The 18275-nt window shown below is 43.7% G+C and overlaps 2 protein-coding genes and 1 non-coding gene across 4 annotated transcripts; all 3 read left to right on the plus strand.

Moving 5' to 3' along the window:
• Positions 1-1370: 1370 nt before the first annotated feature.
• Positions 1371-6333, plus strand: eif4a1a (eukaryotic translation initiation factor 4A1A). 2 transcript variants are annotated; one of them, XM_085451878.1, is made up of 11 exons: positions 1371-1584; positions 2863-2905; positions 3003-3135; positions 3235-3374; positions 3489-3657; positions 4070-4179; positions 4283-4426; positions 4512-4649; positions 4737-4826; positions 5436-5515; positions 5668-6333. In XM_085451878.1, exons 2-11 carry the CDS (start codon positions 2882-2884, stop codon positions 5810-5812), a joined length of 1173 nt encoding a protein of 390 aa, XP_085308004.1. In that variant the 5' UTR covers positions 1371-1584; positions 2863-2881; the 3' UTR covers positions 5813-6333. The 2 variants fall into 2 exon arrangements, with proteins under 2 accessions (XP_085308004.1, XP_085308003.1); XM_085451877.1 differs by lacking the exon at positions 1371-1584 and adding an exon at positions 1597-1688.
• On the plus strand, positions 3780-3920 carry LOC146716650 (small nucleolar RNA SNORD10). Its single transcript, XR_014919479.1, has one exon. It is a non-coding gene; the product is annotated as a small nucleolar RNA SNORD10 (small nucleolar RNA).
• Positions 6334-10538: 4205 nt separating the features above from the next.
• sox19b (SRY-box transcription factor 19b) lies at positions 10539-14601 on the plus strand. Its single transcript, XM_085451879.1, has 2 exons — positions 10539-11698; positions 13263-14601. Exons 1-2 carry the CDS (start codon positions 11037-11039, stop codon positions 13522-13524), a joined length of 924 nt encoding a protein of 307 aa, XP_085308005.1. The 5' UTR covers positions 10539-11036; the 3' UTR covers positions 13525-14601.
• Positions 14602-18275: the final 3674 nt, after the last annotated feature.

An 18275-nucleotide genomic window follows, 5' to 3' on the forward strand; every position in this document is an offset into this window, starting at 1 on the left:
CTTCATCACATTATGGTTTGTTCCTCGTGATAGTGATCCCAGTTCTGAACTGTCTGCTTTGAGCTTCCGTGCTCTGTGGCTGCACCAAACCAGACTCTTTCTCTGGGGAAGCTGGGGGTGCACAGCTGACGGCCTTGAACATGTCGCTAAACTAACTGCATCTAGATATTATAGGATATCATTCAGTCCCATATTGATTGCATCATCCACAAAGTACAAAGGGGGCCTTGCAGTGACTACTACCAGGATGTGGTGGGTGAGGGGTGTGAATGCGTGCCTCATTAACCTGCAGTATCAGGTATTCAGCCAGCTCTTTGCAGAGGGGATGGTTGCAGACCCTTTCACACTGATACCTGCTGTAATGGGCGCTTCGATCACTGCCACAACACCTTTTCACAGTCCCTTTCTAACGGCTGTGAAAGTGAGGAAAGCCACTGCAGTATTTTTTGTGATAGGTGTCGACACTCAGACGATACATAAGCACTGAGAGAACAAGTCGTAACCAAAACCCAAGTGCTTTTTTGTTTTTGCTGCCCACATGGTGTGAAGTCCAAATCGGCCCCATACAGAAAAGCAATACCTGATGAGGGAATCCACAAAGAAAAAGCATCAATCTGTGTAGAAAGTGAATATTAGTACAGTGGTACAATCATCTGATGATCTGGTGAATTTGTAAGTTTGCTCACAAAGAAATGAGCAGCCTAGTTGTTTATGGTAGTTTAATTTTAATGGAGACAGAATATTAGATCAAGAAATAAAAAACACATTACATGAAAGTAATAAAACCCCATTTCAGAGCAAATATCTGAATGATTCTCAGCACATGTAGAGACTAGAAAGACACGATGGGTTCTTCATATATATGATAACACTTAAAAAGTTCTAAACCAGGTACAGATGCCACATTATTGTCACTGGGACAATGTTCAGTTTAATTTCATGGTGTCATTTTGTGGTTATGGTTTTTTTTAAAGCATTAAAATGTGCCATTATAGACATTAGTTTTTCAAGCTTTATTTATTTATTTACATTTATGGAGCTAACCTACTGCACTGTCATTAGATTTGTCCATTATCCAGATTCAGCACGAAATTGAGATAATCAACAGAAAGTTTTTTTTAACTCTTTCCCGTGATAGAGTATGAGTGAATGTAAAGAGCAGTGTGTTGATGCATATTACACAGGAGCCTCATTTCTGATAGGCTGTAAATACTCGACGTAATGCTGGAACATTAACACGTTGCATGACCCGAATTAAAAATTGTGTTTATTTTTAATTTTTAAAAATTGTGTTTATTTTTAATTTTTAAAAATTGTGTTTATTTTTAATTCGGCGTTTTTTAATGTCTGAACAAAGCAGCGGGGACACACCTGGGCAGGCGGACTGAAGAAACCCGGTTGCGTCACCAACGGATTCCGTAAAAACTGAAACCCCGCCTCTTTGGCTAAAGAACTCGGGCACGAGCGTGAATTACGAGCATACTGTAAACGGAAACGGTCCGCCCCGTGGGTCTGCTTACTTTTACGTGACGTAGAGCTCGTCCAATCGCAAGTGCCTGTGGGCGGGACCACAGCTAAGTGACGGTGAGCTTTTACAATGAGAAAGCCTCTTTGTGCGCATAACCTATATAAGAGATTTCTGCTGCGGATTCTTTCTTTGAAATAATGTCGGCTGAATATGATAACAGGTAAGGAGGGCTACTTTTGGTCGCATAAAGTGTGAGTTCTAGGGCGTATTTTCTTCTTCAATCCGTCATATTTTACTTGATGTTCTCAAGAATGCAGATTTTTAACCGAGTTTTGTAGTCGAGTAACATTCGGGGACTTTTTGTCTTAGATGAACATTAGGACTCTGCGCGTTTCAGGAGACGAGTGTGAAATAAGATTGAATGTTTTAGATCGTTAAAGTCATGCTAGTCAGAAGTTATATTAGTCTTAATGCTTCAGATGTGGATACAGACTGCGGTCGTTATCGGCATCCGGCGACAGCACGTGAACAAGCCTGATGTAGGCCTTTAAAAATTCTTCCTCTTTTCATTTGTAGTAACTTGATATTGAAGCCAAAACATCGGAACTACGATATTTTCGGGTGTAATACACGTAACGAACCTTATTTTGTCTGTAAAGGTGAATTAATGCCGTTTCGTGCTGTTCGATGGAGTCACATGGTCTTAGTACGGATGGTCGGCGTTTTAAACAAAGGCCGCTTTAAGGCCGCTGAAAATGGTCGTTTTTCCACTTACACACGCTGCATGTGGTGGAGCTGTGTGCTGCCTCCATAAAGCGCTGTGCCTTACGTGTCTAAATGAACAATAGCTTTCGCCGACTTTCGCCGACAGTTACAGACTAGCAGGCCCTGTTGCTAGCAGCTAATGCGGAGCAGGCCGCGGCGGAAAGCCGCGAAGCTTCTTCTGCCGCTTTCTTCATAGCATCGCGGACAGCTCTAAATGATCCGAACGCTTTGAACACAAAGATGTCGGCGTTTGTCGACTACTTGGCCACATTCGACGTGGCTGTGGCTCTGTTTCCTCCGTGAAGCGTCCACCCGCCCCTGTCTTTTCCTCCCTGAATGGAGAAACGACCATCTTGATTGTATGTAGCAAAAATGGCGGCCTCTCCACAAGGCCGCGCGTCACAGCACAAGGGGCGAAGGCTTCTTTTTTCATGCCAAGTTTGGGAAGAATGATATAACGGCGAGCCTGGTAATGATTATATCAGCACGTTTACTTAAAGGGGGATATTTTTGTGCCACAGAAGATTCTTTTTATTCTCATTATTCGTGGGCAGAGAGGATTTAGTGCATTAAGGTCATTTACAAGTGCAGCTTGAGAGGAAAGATAACTGAGTTTCTGTCATTCACAGAGACAATGGCCCTGAAGGCATGGAGCCAGATGGGATCATTGAGGTAAGTCTCCTATGAAACTCACCAACACTGTGACGTTCTTCACAGCACAGCATGTAATGAACTGACAATAAACCTGTGCTCTTTCTAACCTTTCCAGAGCAATTGGAACCAGATTGTGGATAGTTTTGATGAGATGAGTCTACGTGAGACCCTGCTCAGGGGAATTTATGCCTATGGTTTTGAGAAACCTTCAGCTATCCAGCAAAGGGCCATTATGCCTTGTATCAAGGGTAAGCGTGCTTCAATATGTAATGATGTGTTTCTAACACTTAGCAGTTAACAACCCCAAGAATTCCCTGGATACTAAATTGCACATGTTTTAATTTCAGGTTACGATGTGATTGCTCAGGCCCAATCTGGCACTGGGAAGACTGCCACCTTTGCCATTTCCATCCTTCAGCAGATTGATGTGGAGCTGAAAGGCACTCAGGCTCTGGTCTTGGCTCCCACTAGGGAGCTGGCTCAGCAGGTAGGCTTCCACACCTGCCCTCTTACACTAGTGACATATTGTGCTATTGTTTCTTAAGGATCTCTCATGTAGCCTTTTGCATGGCTTAACGTCTGGTCTTTGACTTTCTTTCAGATTCAGAAAGTGGTCCTTGCCCTGGGCGACTACATGGGAGCCAGCTGCTATGCCTGCATTGGAGGGACCAACATCCGCAGTGAGGTCCAGAAACTGCAGGCTGAAGCCCCACACATCGTGGTGGGAACTCCCGGACGCGTCTTTGACATGCTAACTCGCAAAAACCTTTGTAAGTCTTCCTGAGAAGGAGTTAAATCAGGCTTAGTTTGAAATGTGTGACCACAAAGAAAGAAATTAACACGAGTCTCTGGTGACTTTGATCACCTCGGAGGTCAGTTATTGTATAATGCTGTATAATGATGAAACCCATGCGTGTCAGCTGACACTGTAAGCCCCTGCTGTGGTGTAGCTGTGGTCGGCGTTCTGCTGGCTCGAGCTTTCATGACAACAGAGGTCCAGAGGCATGATCATACGTTCATTATTTCTGAATACGGCACCTTTACACCTGAAGACGCTTCATTACCGAAACCTCATTAGTGGCACGTGATTCCTAAATCCAACATGAATCAGTTGTATCGGTGTACAAGCGTATGGCTGTGTTATGTGCCCGTATGTGTAACATGGTGGTTCCCTTTTTGCAGCTTCTAAATACATCAAAATGTTCGTGTTGGACGAGGCTGATGAGATGCTTAGTCGAGGATTCAAGGATCAGATCTACGAGATCTTCCAGAAGCTGTCGAGCAACATCCAGGTTAGAACTTTGGTGTCAGCGCCGTAACGGCCGAGCCAAAGATCCTTGCTTGAAATATGAACTCTGCTTGTAGCTGACGGATATCTCTGTAAATCTTTTTAAGGTTGTCCTACTGTCTGCCACCATGCCAGCTGATGTTTTGGAGGTCACAAAGAAGTTTATGCGTGAGCCTATCAGAATCCTCGTGAAGAAGGAGGAGCTGACACTTGAGGGCATCCGCCAGTTTTACATAAATGTGGAAAAAGAGGTGAAAAACGTGCACTCGCTTTCCCTGTAATCAGGGTGTTCATGCTGAGCTTGCTGTGCTAACAGTCTGACCTGGTGGTCCTCAGGAATGGAAGCTGGATACCTTGTGCGACTTGTACGAAACCTTGACCATCACACAAGCTGTGATCTTCATCAACACAAGGAGAAAAGTGGACTGGCTTACTGAGAAGATGCATGCCAGAGACTTCACAGTTTCTGCTCTGGTACGAACCTCTTTGTGTGACTGACACATTTGGTACAAGTGTGGAAACTTTCAGTGCATGTTGTAAGATTTCATTCTGTCTTTTCAGCACGGTGACATGGACCAGAAGGAGAGAGACCTGATCATGAGGGAGTTCCGCTCGGGCTCCAGTCGAGTCCTTATTACCACTGACCTGTTGGTATGTAACTGCTTCTTATTAGTGCTGTTTGCAGTCCAAGGTTCCCTCTCCTGCCAGCTGCAGTGTTGGTAAAGGACTGAAAGTTCCTTGGTAGAGCAGAGATCTGCCCTCCACTGTAGCTGGGTTGAAATCCCTGACTCACAACTAATTGGCAGATTACATTTATTCCTGTAGCTCACCTGTGAGAGTTCTGGGTAAAGCTGTGGTGGGTCATAGAAACTGGACCCACCACCAGTTTGTATGTGGGGTTAGCTCTTATTCAGGACATGAGTGCAAAGAAACATCCAGTTTACGACCCAATTTTAATTGATAGATGGCCATAAAGATCAAACTGAGGTTATTGTGCTCGGCCCTGACAGCCAGATTCCTCTTGGATGGCATGACCTCGGCCTCCTGTTTGACCAGGACATGTCCTTCAATGCACATATTAAACAAATATGTAAGGCTGCTTAGCATCTCTAAAATATCCTGTCTCAGAGTGATGCAGAGAAACTCCAGGGGAAGGGGGGAGCAGTACATTTTCAGAGACCATCCTTCTCCTGCTTTGGCTCGCTGTTAGATCCAAAATTGAGTTGTGCCATGTAAGTAAAGGTGTTTGTTTCTTCTCAGGCCAGAGGTATTGATGTTCAGCAGGTTTCCCTTGTCATCAACTACGACCTGCCAACCAACAGGGAAAACTACATCCACAGGTGAGGACATAAACGGTTTGCAGACATGATTGGCAGCTATGCACAACAGGCAAATGAAATGTTCACGTCAACTCTTTGTCCAACGTGAGCATGAGCAGCAAACCCAAAGAGATGATATCTGCAGTGACGGTGATCCCTTTTGTTTTTGACAGGATCGGTCGGGGAGGTCGTTTCGGCAGAAAGGGAGTAGCCATTAACATGATAACCGAGGATGACAAGCGAACACTGAGGGACATTGAGACATTCTACAACACCACCGTGGAGGAGATGCCCATGAACGTGGCCGATCTTATCTAGAAGACTCCCCGCTTCTGTTTGTCCACCCATATCCGATTGTTTTAGAAGTAAAAGCTTGTTTCCTACAATACGAATACTAAAAACTTCCTTTTTCTAAATTCCACCCTGAATTTACTCAGCATTTGACATGATTTTGGAAGAATGACTTGCTGACCCGCTCCATTTGCCATTGTCTTTTATCGACCCTGAAATTTTCCCAGCGGTTAAATACTCTGCTTCACGCCAGAACTGTTTCCAAAAGCACATTTAAAGTCCAGTGATGACATTATACTTGCTGATTGTTGGCAAAGAGACACTGTTGATTTGCAGCTTGTGTGAGGTTTGGCTGTTGCAGCGTCGGTCGGCTGACCCGAGCAGTCTGGACTCGACGGTGTTCTGAATGAACAGCGGTGTGATTGACTAGCTCAGTATTTAAACAATCTTCAGTGTATTTGCACAACGCACGCCCACGGTCATGTTTACAGCAGGTTTTGGGTTCTGGAAGTAAACAGGACATGATCAATAAAATGAGCTGTACAGTGGCTGACAAATTTGATCCTCTTTACTGCTGTGCTTCTCTGCTTTTCCTCCTTTCCCATTGCGGCCGTAACCCTGTTCAGCCATTTGTACAGTAGAGTTCAGATGAGGAGTGCTTGCAGGCAGAAACGGTGAGTTGTAGCGATTTGGCCTCCTGACCCAGATCCAAGCGGCTTTTTGGTTTTTATTTTTTTTCCCCGTCTCCAGTTAGTTGAGATTGGAGTTTTTTTTGTTTGTTTGTTTGTTTGGTTTTTTTTTTTTTTTTTTTTTTTGGTTTTTTTTTTTTTGTTTTTTTTTTTTTACAGGGAATATAAGATTTCAAATGGTTGTGGTCATGTTTTGTAACCTACCTCATCCAAATCTTATAGATGAATGGGGAGTGTCATCTGGACCAAACTACAAATATAAAAGTATATAGAGATTTTTATCTTGCTTTCCACTCCACCAAAAGTTTCTGAGCTCTCGTATTATGAGGTGTGTGCTATCAGTGCTAATATTTTTTATTTTTCCCCCAAATGTATGGATTGTTTCCCCTCTCTTTTTTTTTTTTTTTTTTTTTTTTTTGAGACAGTGTATCAGGTTTTCTACATTGGATACTGTATAGTATTTATTTTATTGGTCTTTAAAAGAAAAACAATAAAAACATCCTTTTCTTTTCCTTTTCTTTAAAGCTGTAAAGCAGCCCTCTGTTGGCCAAATCCTGTGTGGTGTCTACTTTTGTGGCAAAGCTCACTCAGTGACGTGGGCGATGGAGTGGAGCAGTCAATGTTAGAGCTGGAACTCTTATAATATTCACATCTTCAGACACGTTTGTGTCCCATCAGAGGAGAACGTGTCAGTGTCTCTGTTGCATTTCCCATCATTTATTTTCCCGTTGTCTTTTTTTTCTTTCTCCCAATTAAAGAGAGCTCATTAAGATCTGAATCTTCATTAAAAAGAGACAGCCCTGAGACAACAGGAGCGTCATAGGACTGAATTAATTTGCTCTTATTCAAATATTTGGTGTTTGTGTGAAACGGTGTTGAGGTTGACTCACCCACCGTGGGTGCAGCAGCTACAGACCGTACCAGTTTACTGAGGCTGCGGCTGGTTGACGGACTCTTGCATAGAGTGCAGTTCTTCATAATAAAGTACTAAACATGTAACGGCATAAGGCATGTCTACGATAAGGTAAAGATACATGTGTGCATTTGTAATAAAGCTGGAATATAAAATGATGAAATAGAGACGCATACAGTGTTTTTCCTGCTGAGCAAATAGAAGCTGTCTGAGAAGCAGCACCATCAGCATGTCCTGCAGGAGGCCAACAAATGTATGAACGATAACGTCTCCGTCCACTAGAGGGAGACGTCGATTCAGCCTTGCTAACATAATCAGCCCTGTACTCTCTGTAGCACACATGCACACTCTTGTGGATTTGCATTTTCTTTCTCTCCCAGCCTGCTGGAGGAGCGACACTGACAGTTTATCCACAGACTAATTTCCAGCTCACAGGCACAGACGTAAGATAGAGAAATGTTAGCCCTGGGATGGACGGGCAGCCTTATTCCAGCTTCCCGTGGTTCTATAATCGTGTCTGCACAGCCTCAAAACATGGTGCACAGCTCAACTTTGTGGCCTGCTTCTCAGGTTAGGTGGTCCCTTTTCCAAAGGCGCTGTTTGTGGTGAATGTACCCTGTGCCCATCCCCCAAATGCCACATGCACACTGTGGGTACCAACTCGCTCCCTGTTGGGTGTTGGATCGCAGGGTTGAGAGATGGTGGGATGGGGTGGGTGGATTATGTGAGTGTGAGGCTTGTAAAAAGGCTGCCATGGTCTTTCTTTGTGTGACGGATGGCTGGGAGGCTGAACGGGCCTGTTTTGCATGATAAGAGAAGCCAGCGTAGGGAAGAATAGAGGTCTATTCAAGCCCTGTCATCCAAATCCACCCTCCTGCACCAACCCATCACCCACCCCTTCATCATCCATCCCTTCATCATTGCATCCCTCCTCCTTTCTTTTCACCTTCATTTTCTGGCCTTCCCTGTTTTCATTGGTTATTTCTCCCCCTATAAATCTATAGCCTTTACCCACTTCTCTGACCTCCAAACCCCAGCGTATTTTATCCAACTTTATTTCTGTTCATTCAGATTTCCCCTCCTTTCCATCAAGCTGTTTGGACTTTGATGCGTTCCAAAACATTTGAATCTCATCATTATTTCGTGGGTCTGCTGAATGAGGAGATATAATGGAAATGTCACGGTCCAAGCTCTTTAACATTAAAAGAGTCTCTGATTCTCTGACATGTTCACAAAGTCAGCAGGAGATAGTACGGCATAATTAAAGTAATCGAAACAGCCACATCGTACTCTATTATCATTCTTTAAGGCTCTGATTGTGAGTACTAATCAGAGCTGGCTACATTGTAGAGGTCTTTACCTTCCAATATAAAACACGTTGTTGTGATTTGGTATAAATAACGTTGAAGTTCTTGGAACTAAATTCGACCCAAACTCTCATCTGAAGCTTCTCGTTATGATTGTCTCATCAGTGTTGGCTTTAAGGACACTCTGATAACTGATGTTAACACATGATTTGGTTACGTACCAACAGAACAAACACTTTTAATTCAGCTTTTTCAAGCAACTTCACTTCACGGTGATAAAATCATTTTACAAAACTACCAGGGTTGTCGACATTGCTGCAGTCGTTTGCTGTGGTTCAACAAGACTCGCACATCTCCAAAGTAATCCCAGTACATTCTTAGCGACTTTCAAGCTCCTCCAAATTAAACTGTCAAGGACTTTCAATGGAATTCAAGTCAGAGCTTTTTTACTTGTTGTTCTGAAGGTGGTTCACCATGAGGGATGTGTGCTTGGTGTTGTTGTCATGTTGGAAGATAAAGCAGCGACCCAGACCCAGCTTTGCTGCCGACTGCTTCAGGGTTCCAGATTTTCCCGATTCCTTCCACTTTGACGACATTCACAGTTCCAGATGCTCCGAAGCATCCCTGCAGATTAGTACTCTCGTCATTGTGTGTCACTGTGGGGATTGTGTTCTTTCTCCAAACATAAGCAGCGTCTCTATGGCTAGTTCTCTCTGACCAAAGGACGGGCTTCCAGTGTGCATAGTCTTTCTCCAGGTTGTCTTTAGCGTATCTCAGTCTGACTTGAAGGTGTCTGCACAGTTTCCATTGCTCTGCTTCCTGTGCAGGGTGCAAGTAACTGTCTTCCTTGAAATAACAATTGTGACTGTCCTACTGGGGTCACTTGTGTGTCGGCAGTTGTTCTGGGATCTTTGGATGCATCTCTCACTAGTCTTTTACTTCCTACCTCTGTAAGGCTTGTTCTGGCTCTCTTTGAGTTTCTCGATGACACTTCCACTCCAGTTCTTGACAGTTGGAACTTTTCATATCCACCTCCTGAGTTATGAACACCAACATATCTTTTCCTCAAGCTAAACTGATTTCTTTCGCTTTTGGCATGAAGCTTTCTAAAGCTGCAGCTCAAACTTCTGTTGGATGTAAACTGGAAGATAAGCCTCAGTCAGATTTTACCAGCTACAAGTTTTACAAAGCCATTGCACACCCATGGTTTGTGCTATTACTCAATAACATGGTTAGTTTTCAGGAGCTATTTTTACATAATTCTGTTACTGTGTGCAAATAATTTACTCTTTCTAGAAAAACTTTTAGGTTTGAAATGCTAAGTTGAAAGTCTCTTGCTCTTTTAAAAACTCTGGAACCAGAGCTGCGTGTGTGAAACAGTCCCGACAGGCTGTGCGACACAATATGTCTCTGTTGAAATGAAATTATTGGATCTTTGATGGTTTTTCTCTTGCACCTCCCTAACCAACCAGCGGCAGCATGCGCTCCTCTCTCAGCCTGGCCCTGGCTAACAGTTAGAGGGAGTTGTGTCCCCCGTGTTGCCCACAGAGGAGCTCTCATCGTTGGGGGTTTCTTTGTGATATTGTCGGACGGTTACCCCGCAGTTTCAAACACTGTTGTTGTTGTGCTTTATAAATGAAATCGAACTGGTTATAAACACAAAACCCTGTTTACTCTTTTAGTTTTTGTTGTTTGTACTATTTCAACTTTCATGATTATAGATACATTTATATTTGAGGATCTTTCGAACCATATTTTAAGCCCGGAGACGCGTGACAGCCTGCGTGGCTGCCTCCACGGACAACTTTGCTAAAACCTCGTTTTCAGTATATAGTTTACAGTTGCCCGGGGATTATTAAGATCGTCTTGTCTTACTGGAATGCTTCCTCTCACCAACTCCGTCATCAACAAGTGTCTCACGCACCCCCGGAGCCCTTTCATTTGCAAATGCACACGCACAGAATGAAGCTTTTTGCCATTCCCATTGGTTCATGCCTGACTGCACGAGAATAGGAGAACTTTGGGAGTGAACAGACAGATGAGTTCAGTGTGTGAGCTGGCTGTCTGACAACAAGTGGTTTTCCGTAAACTCTTTCACTGCACTGAAACCGCAAAACTTTACTGTGAAAGTGTATCTCAGTGCTAGTTTAATGACTGCCTCGAGAGACTTTTAATTTAAGAAAGGGGGGCAGGTTGTCCGCTGCAGTCTCACGGGTGTGTCGTGCGTAAGCCCCGGGGAAACGTGTAACTGAACCTGGCCAAAAGTCGCCAGATTGACGGCGACGAAGGCTCCTGAGTGCTCGATCGTTTATTTGTAACTCAACTTTCCTACTTTTCCCAGCATGTACAGCATGATGGAACACGAGCTGAAGCCGACTGGCCAGCCCCCTTCTCATCAGACCTCCCAGGGAATGTCACCGGTCACCGGCACCATGACCGGGAGCATGGGCAGCAATGGAAACTCTCACCCGAGCTCTAAAACGGCATGCGCACCTGGAGCCGACCCCATGGATAAAGTCAAGCGGCCCATGAACGCTTTCATGGTCTGGTCCAGGGGGCAGAGGCGCAAGATGGCACAAGAAAACCCGAAAATGCACAACTCTGAAATCAGCAAGCGGCTGGGGGCCGAGTGGAAACTTCTGAACGATGCTGAGAAGCGGCCTTTCATTGACGAGGCCAAGCGGCTCCGTGCGGTCCATATGAAGGAGTACCCTGACTACAAGTACAAGCCACGACGCAAGACAAAGCCTTTACTCAAAAAAGACACTCAGGTAGGCAAGTACCCACTGACAGCGGGAAACCTGCTGGTGGCAGCGGCACAGAGCCAAGGTGGGAGCCCCAGGATGGAGAGCTATGGCTGGGGCCCCACCGGAGGATACGCCGGCATGCAGGGCGAGGCACTGGGCTACACACAGCAGCTCCACCGGTATGAGCTGTCAGCTCTCCAGTACCCACCTGCAATGACGGCGCCGCAGACGTACATGAACGGGGCCAACTCATACAGGTGAGTGTGTGTCTGCGTTTCTGCAAAACAACAACCGCGCATGTTCCCAGCGCTCGTTAAAGATGGCAAAGCGCGCAGATACGATACTGAGCAGCAGCGTTTAAACTGTAGGTTACTTCTTCATTGAGTTCTCCAAACTCAGGTCAAAGGTGTTCAAATCTGGTGGAAACGGAGCGTGCAATCCTTCGTTAGTGCGACTTCATGGTTCCTTGGACTTTCACTCGGTGAATTTATTTCTCTGTGCTGAAAATCCCCTCACTGTTATATTGTTTTACATAATTTCCTTGGGGATTTATAAAGTATCCTGATTCTGATTTTAAAAAACGAGTCTGAGAAATGTCTTTTTTACTGAATGAAAATTAAGATACCAGAAATAAGTAATGCTGGATGTTCTCAAACTGCCACAGGACTCATCATGCTGAGTTTATTCAAATGAGGCACATATGTTGCATCCATTCCCACCGAATCACAAAGAAGTCCACATATGATTGAGCAACGAGGTTTGTCTGCATTCCTCTGCCTGCAGTCTTTATCAGTATAACTTGTTGGCAAGCAGGCTTGCTCCGTGTGTGGTCCCCTGCCCACAGACCCCCGTCCAAACCATTGTCCTGTGTTAGGGGAGATTTTGCCTCCTAGCACAGATCTCATGACCCTAAACAAAGTCTGAACACTTGATAAATTTTCAGGTGTAAGGATGGATGCTGCTGCAATTTATTGCAGTAGTTCCCAGTTTGATTGGTTCTGCTGACTGGTCTGCAGCTGTATCTGTCACTGCATTTTTAATACAGCAGTGGAATCATTGAAGCTTGAGATTTTTCCTTTAAGCTTTTAAACACAAGTCGAATCCAAATTGTAAAAATTTTCTCAGACAGTATTTTGAAGATTTATCAGGAACACGTATCAACTTTATAATCCATCCAGTCTCTTCCAACACTGAAAATATCTCTCTACATGTATTTAATGAATGCATTTTAGTGTCGAAAATCAAGACAAGTTTGCATCAGTGTACATTAATACGCATTTAACTATGATAGAGGATTCAGATAGAAAAGCAGATGTACTGAAAGAAAACAGCTGTGACACATAGACCAGTCAGTTTTCCTACAAAATCAAACATAGTCTGCTGTGCGCTCACTCATGTCTGTTGTAGAGTTCACGCTGTGGTTTGTTAACATATTGGGAATTTTTATACGTGATGATAGCAACAAAATCCCCAGTGCAAGATAAAAATATGTATGTATAAATTCTCAGTGTAAGAGAAGTAATTCTGTATTTCGCTCTGCGGCATTATTATCTATGTTACACAGAACTGAAAATATCTGGTGCTTAAAAGTTAACTGGATATAATTACTACACCGGATTCAAATAACTATTGCAGAGTTTCCAGTAATGCAGGAGTGTGTTTGATGATAAAGTGCTGTAACTAGCTCGGTGCACACTGGTTTTTATGGTGGACAAAGACAGGACAGAATTGTAGTTCAGCAGTACATCCTGACGTTTTTATTCCAAAACAATTACGTTGTTTTGATGTTGTTTAACTTGTAATGCCGTCTTCACCCCACAGCCCCATGTCATACAGCAGCAGTCCACAGCAGCCCAGCCCTGTCACTATGTCCATGGTGAAATCAGAACCGGTGTCCCACTCTCCTCCCACGGGAACACCAAACCACCATCGGGGGGCTTTGCAGGGTGACCTCAGAGACATGATCAGCATGTACATTCCTGGACCGGGAGGAGATGCCAGCGACCCTTCGACAGCACAGAGGGGCTACACCAGTGTGCAGCAGCACTACCTCACTGGAACGGTTCCTCTCACACACATCTAGGACTGACGAACAGTTCACGAGCAGCTAGAGAGGAGATGGAATCGGGTGTGGAGTACTTCAGAATGTCAGCATAAAGAAGTTGTGAAGTTTTTGATGATGTGTCTGCAGTACGACAAGTATCCGAATGTACTCTTTGGTGCCACGACGCATCCAGGCCACACACGCAGCGCTGAGACTCCACCCACCACCCTGCCACAGACGTCTCTCACTGAATGTCTGGAGTGAAGCCGGGGTGTCTGTTGTACATAACATGTAATATTTTCTAGTGTTTTGTGTATTATAGAACTTGTGTTTTAGAACCACCCTAAATACTTGCGATACTGGCTTTCATTATGGTTCCAGCACAGTCAGTGCTGGTTGGACTGGTTCCCGTGGCCACGTCTTCGAATGGCGACTGTCACTTTCTGCCATCTGAAATCATGTGATAGCCACATCACCTGAGCTGCTGGCCATTTGTTAGTGCTGCTGTGACGCGTCAGCAGGAAACTCGAGAATGAAATGCACAACTTGAATAACAGAGCTTTTTAAAATCTAACTCTTTGCCATGTGGCTTTGGTTTAGTAGCCTTGTGTTAGATCTGGACTTCTACTCTTCAGTTACATTTGAATGAAATGAAACAAACTTCTGTTGGACAATCACCACCGTGTCTACGAGGAAAAGGACTGGCTTTGTGCAGTAGTACCTCCTACATGCAGTAATACAAGCAGCCTCAGTCAGAATCACACTTTCAGCTCTAAGATCTGACTGTGTTCACTGTGTGCAGGTGTTTTATTTGCTATAATTTAGTTTTAGGACATTTTCATGTTTCGATGCATCGATCTGAACTGAGCATGCTGAATTTATATTCATGTCCTCTTGCGCTAGGCAGGTGTAGTATTTCTTTTTCTATGCTTTTAAATAATTGAAAGGATTTTTATGTGAACTGCTAGATTTTCAGTTGGTCTTTCAAATGTCTCCATACAAGGACGCTGGATTGGAAAAAGACCAGAGTTGTTTTTAAATGAACTGTCAGTTGTATTTTTATAACTTTTAAAGAGAATGGATGCGTGTTCCTGATTAAACCTCAGAAAACCTTTATTCTTGTTTCTAAACTTTTTGCAGTAACAAACGTTGAGATAATGCTAATTTCTTTTTTAAGTTTAGTCCTGGTTGGATTCAAAGTGTGATCTTCAAACACAAGCGGGACATGTCAGTCACGTACTGTGATATAATTCTGTTCTAGTCATCATAGCTGAACTATGTCCAGCATTCGGGGTTTAACCTGCCCAGTGTCATGTGTAAGTTACCGTAGGCAGCATTTATGCAAACAGTATGTATATGAAGCTCTTAGACTAAGAGTCTGATTCCTTTTTGATGGAAAAGATTTGTGGCTTTCATAACAACATTAATAAATTAGGTATATGCCAACACGTTTCATGAAAATGAAATTACAGCAGCTCACTTTGTCTCCAATCCAATAACTCACTAATCCAGCCTTCATGCTCTCGCCGGCTTCTTAGTTTATATTGTAATCATTCATCCATTTGCACAGTGCTGGGCTGGATTAGGTGGGTAGGTTGTGGGTTAGAATACTACAATTATATAGTGAATACAAGTAATTCTGGAAACGATTTCCCCTTAAAACTACTCAAGAGAACAATCATGAGCCACATTTACACAGACTGATGATTCTGACATTGTTTTAATACAATTTGATTTTTCACCATTTTAATGTCGGCCTAGTATTTACCTGCTTTGACACTTGAACTTTTATTGAATTATAATATTTGCATTATGAATGCAGTATGAGTGTACCCCACTATAAGCCTTAATGGAGGGTTTTGAGTACGAACGGCGGTCAGGATTTAAGTCAGCACTTTGTCCAGGCCGCTCCAAAACCATTGTTTTGTTCACTTTTCCCCTTTTTAAAGGGGACTGGTGTGTTTTAGATCATCATTCTGCTCCATAACCTGAAACCCTGAAGGCCGAACATCATTTCATGCTTCAGGGCACAAACTGACATCCGACATCCTCCTTTGGGATTTTCTGGTAGAGAGCAGAACTCATTGTTCCATCAATTTGCAAATTCGTGGTTCCAGCAAGTCATCGATCCTGAAGCACCAGAGCAGCCCCAGACCGTCACGCTGCAGCCATGTTCGACTGTTGGTAAGGTTTCATTTTTATGAAACGTGTCGGCTCCCAAAGTTGACACCAACAAACACTAACACATCCCTGATGGATGGGACAGAGTTACATTTCTGTATCAGACTCCTGTGATTTTCCCCGAGACTTTTTAGCTCTTTTTCACTCTGAAATCTATGAATGCCATTTTGTCCCAGTCTATTTCTCCCTGTTGAATCATGAACACTTAGCTGAGGTAAGTGAGGCCTGAGGTTCTTTTCATGTAGTTCTGGTTCTTTTATCGCCTCCTGGACACATCAGCGACACAGGCTTGGAGTCATTTGGTAGGCCGGTCACTCCCGGGAAGACAGCCGCTCTGCTAAGTTCGTTGATAATAGTTGTCACCGTGGTCCGCTGGAGACTTGGACATGATATCGATGATTTTGTTTCTGATCCGTTAGTGAGTTTCTTTAGATCACAACATAAAGTGTTGCTTTGAGATGTCTTAACCTTCACTTAACCCAACTTCACTTAGCCCGGTTTAAGTGATTTGTTGTTCATCAGTTCTGGCAGTAATCAGGCCTGCGTGTTAATTTATGATTTAAAAATGGACAATTCCTTTTTCACTTTGGACCGCAGGTTTGGTAACTTTGTTCCTCTTAATAAATGAAATTGTCCTTCAACAGAAGGACAGGACTTTTGTTTTACTTGGGTTATTGTTGCCTAATATGAAAATTTGTTTGAAGATCTGAAAACTGTTACAAATATGCAAAAAAAGAAAAACAGGAAAACCTTTTTTTCCTGTTGTCACAATGTTCTGAGTTTATCAGTCGTAAATTTTTGCTTTGCATCAAAAAAAGAGAATCTTTGACTTTAAAGCTGAATTGAACAAGTTTAAATTGTGTTTCTCAGCATTCCAGAGACACTTTTCCTCCTACCGGGTGGAGCCATTAGCTCTGCCCGAGGCAGGATAACACTTGGGACAAAAATGAACTTAAAGCGGGAGAACACAGGGGATCATGTGATATGGGAGGATGAATTTTGGGGGCTGGGAAGGCAGGACAGGGTGTCCTCTATTGTCCCCAGAATTATTTAGAGCTCGATTATTTACTTTCTTATCTTTACCCTCTTTAAAAATTCACTTTCCTTAGTCTCTTCCTTCCTTTAGACTCGTCTTTCCTCCTCCCCCACGTCTTTCCACAGAAAAAGCGAGTGGATGGCCCGTTCGTAATTGGCCGTTTCAGAAGCACATTGTCCGTGGCTTTTCAAGTCGCAGGTGCATATAGTAAACCCAGAGTCCCCGCTCCTCCCCTGGGCGTCTTTGTTCCCACTCCCCGCTTTCCTCACTCCCCCACCGAGCAGAAAATTAGGGTTGCTTTTTAGGACTTAGTCCACAGGCTTAACCCTTTCACCGAGCAGCGCCTTTCTCATGGAAATGGGAGGGAATCACGCACTGGCTAATCGGTCACTGAGGGGAGGGGATAGGATCCTGAGGAAAGGGAGAAAAGATGAGCGCACCGAGACCAACAACAGGAGGGGCATAACAACATAGAGCACATATAAGAGACTGCAAAAACCTATAGCTTCTCAGCCCTTCAACATGACATATTTTAGGGTGACACACATCTCTATATCCATCCATCTCTTGGAAGGCGGTATGGACCCTCCTAGGATGTGGACCTTTAACACTTTCCCACAACACTCTTGATTCTTAAAATGTAAAACAGGGATCTTTTAGGGAGTAGCTATAAAAATATAAAAACCAAGAACAGCAAACCATGTGACATGACAACAGAAGTAGCACGGGAACAATCGTTGACCATTTGTTCTAAGTGGGAGACGTTGAAGCACACACGTTGGTGTTTTTGCTGAGGTCCATGGGACCATGCGAGGATAGGAATTGGATAGAAGGGGGAGAAAGAGTAGTGTGGGAGGAGGAGGAGGTGGAGGGAGTGTCAATGGAAGGATTTTCTGGTCCAGTACATCTCCTCACCTAGCAACAAGCAATGAGGCTTCAAAAAGTGGTTGCCATGGATATGCCAAGAGTGACTTAAAAGTCTTTACAAAGAGCTGCAGTCATTCTCTGTTTGTGTGAGTGTTGTGTGTGAGCATCAGGTGGTGGTTACCAACAGAGCTTTAAAGTGTGATTCAGTGTTTACATTCAAGATTCAATTTAGTTTTATTTAAATGACAACAAATCACAACAACAACAACTCTTTATTTTGTAAGGTAAAGACCCAAAAACCTGAGATCCACAAACTCTTTGCAGGACGTGGACGTTCTTCAAAGTTAACCGGCGAGTAAATATGCACACGTTCAGCTCTCAGTCTCTGGTTTCTGCATCACTTCACTGAACTTATAAGAAAACAGGAAAAAAATATGTACACACACACACACACACAAGCCCGTTCAGCTATCTTAGTGAGGACCTTCATTGACATAATGGTTTCCCTAGCCCCTTACCCTAATCTTAACCATTAAAAATGAATGCCTCACCCTTACTCTAAACCTGACCATAACCTAATTGTAACCCTGACACTAAAACCACATTTTGAGCCTCAAAATGGCTTCACACTTGTGAGGACCGGTGAGTGCGTCCTCACAAGTGCCTGTTGGTTCTCACAACTATAGTAGAATGCAGATTTCGGTCC

This window comes from Copadichromis virginalis, linkage group LG3 (assembly GCF_057382275.1).
Source record: "Copadichromis virginalis isolate Kocher_CV1m ecotype Utaka linkage group LG3, C_Virginalis_male_GT1.1, whole genome shotgun sequence".
NCBI classification, from domain to species: domain Eukaryota; kingdom Metazoa; phylum Chordata; class Actinopteri; order Cichliformes; family Cichlidae; genus Copadichromis; species Copadichromis virginalis.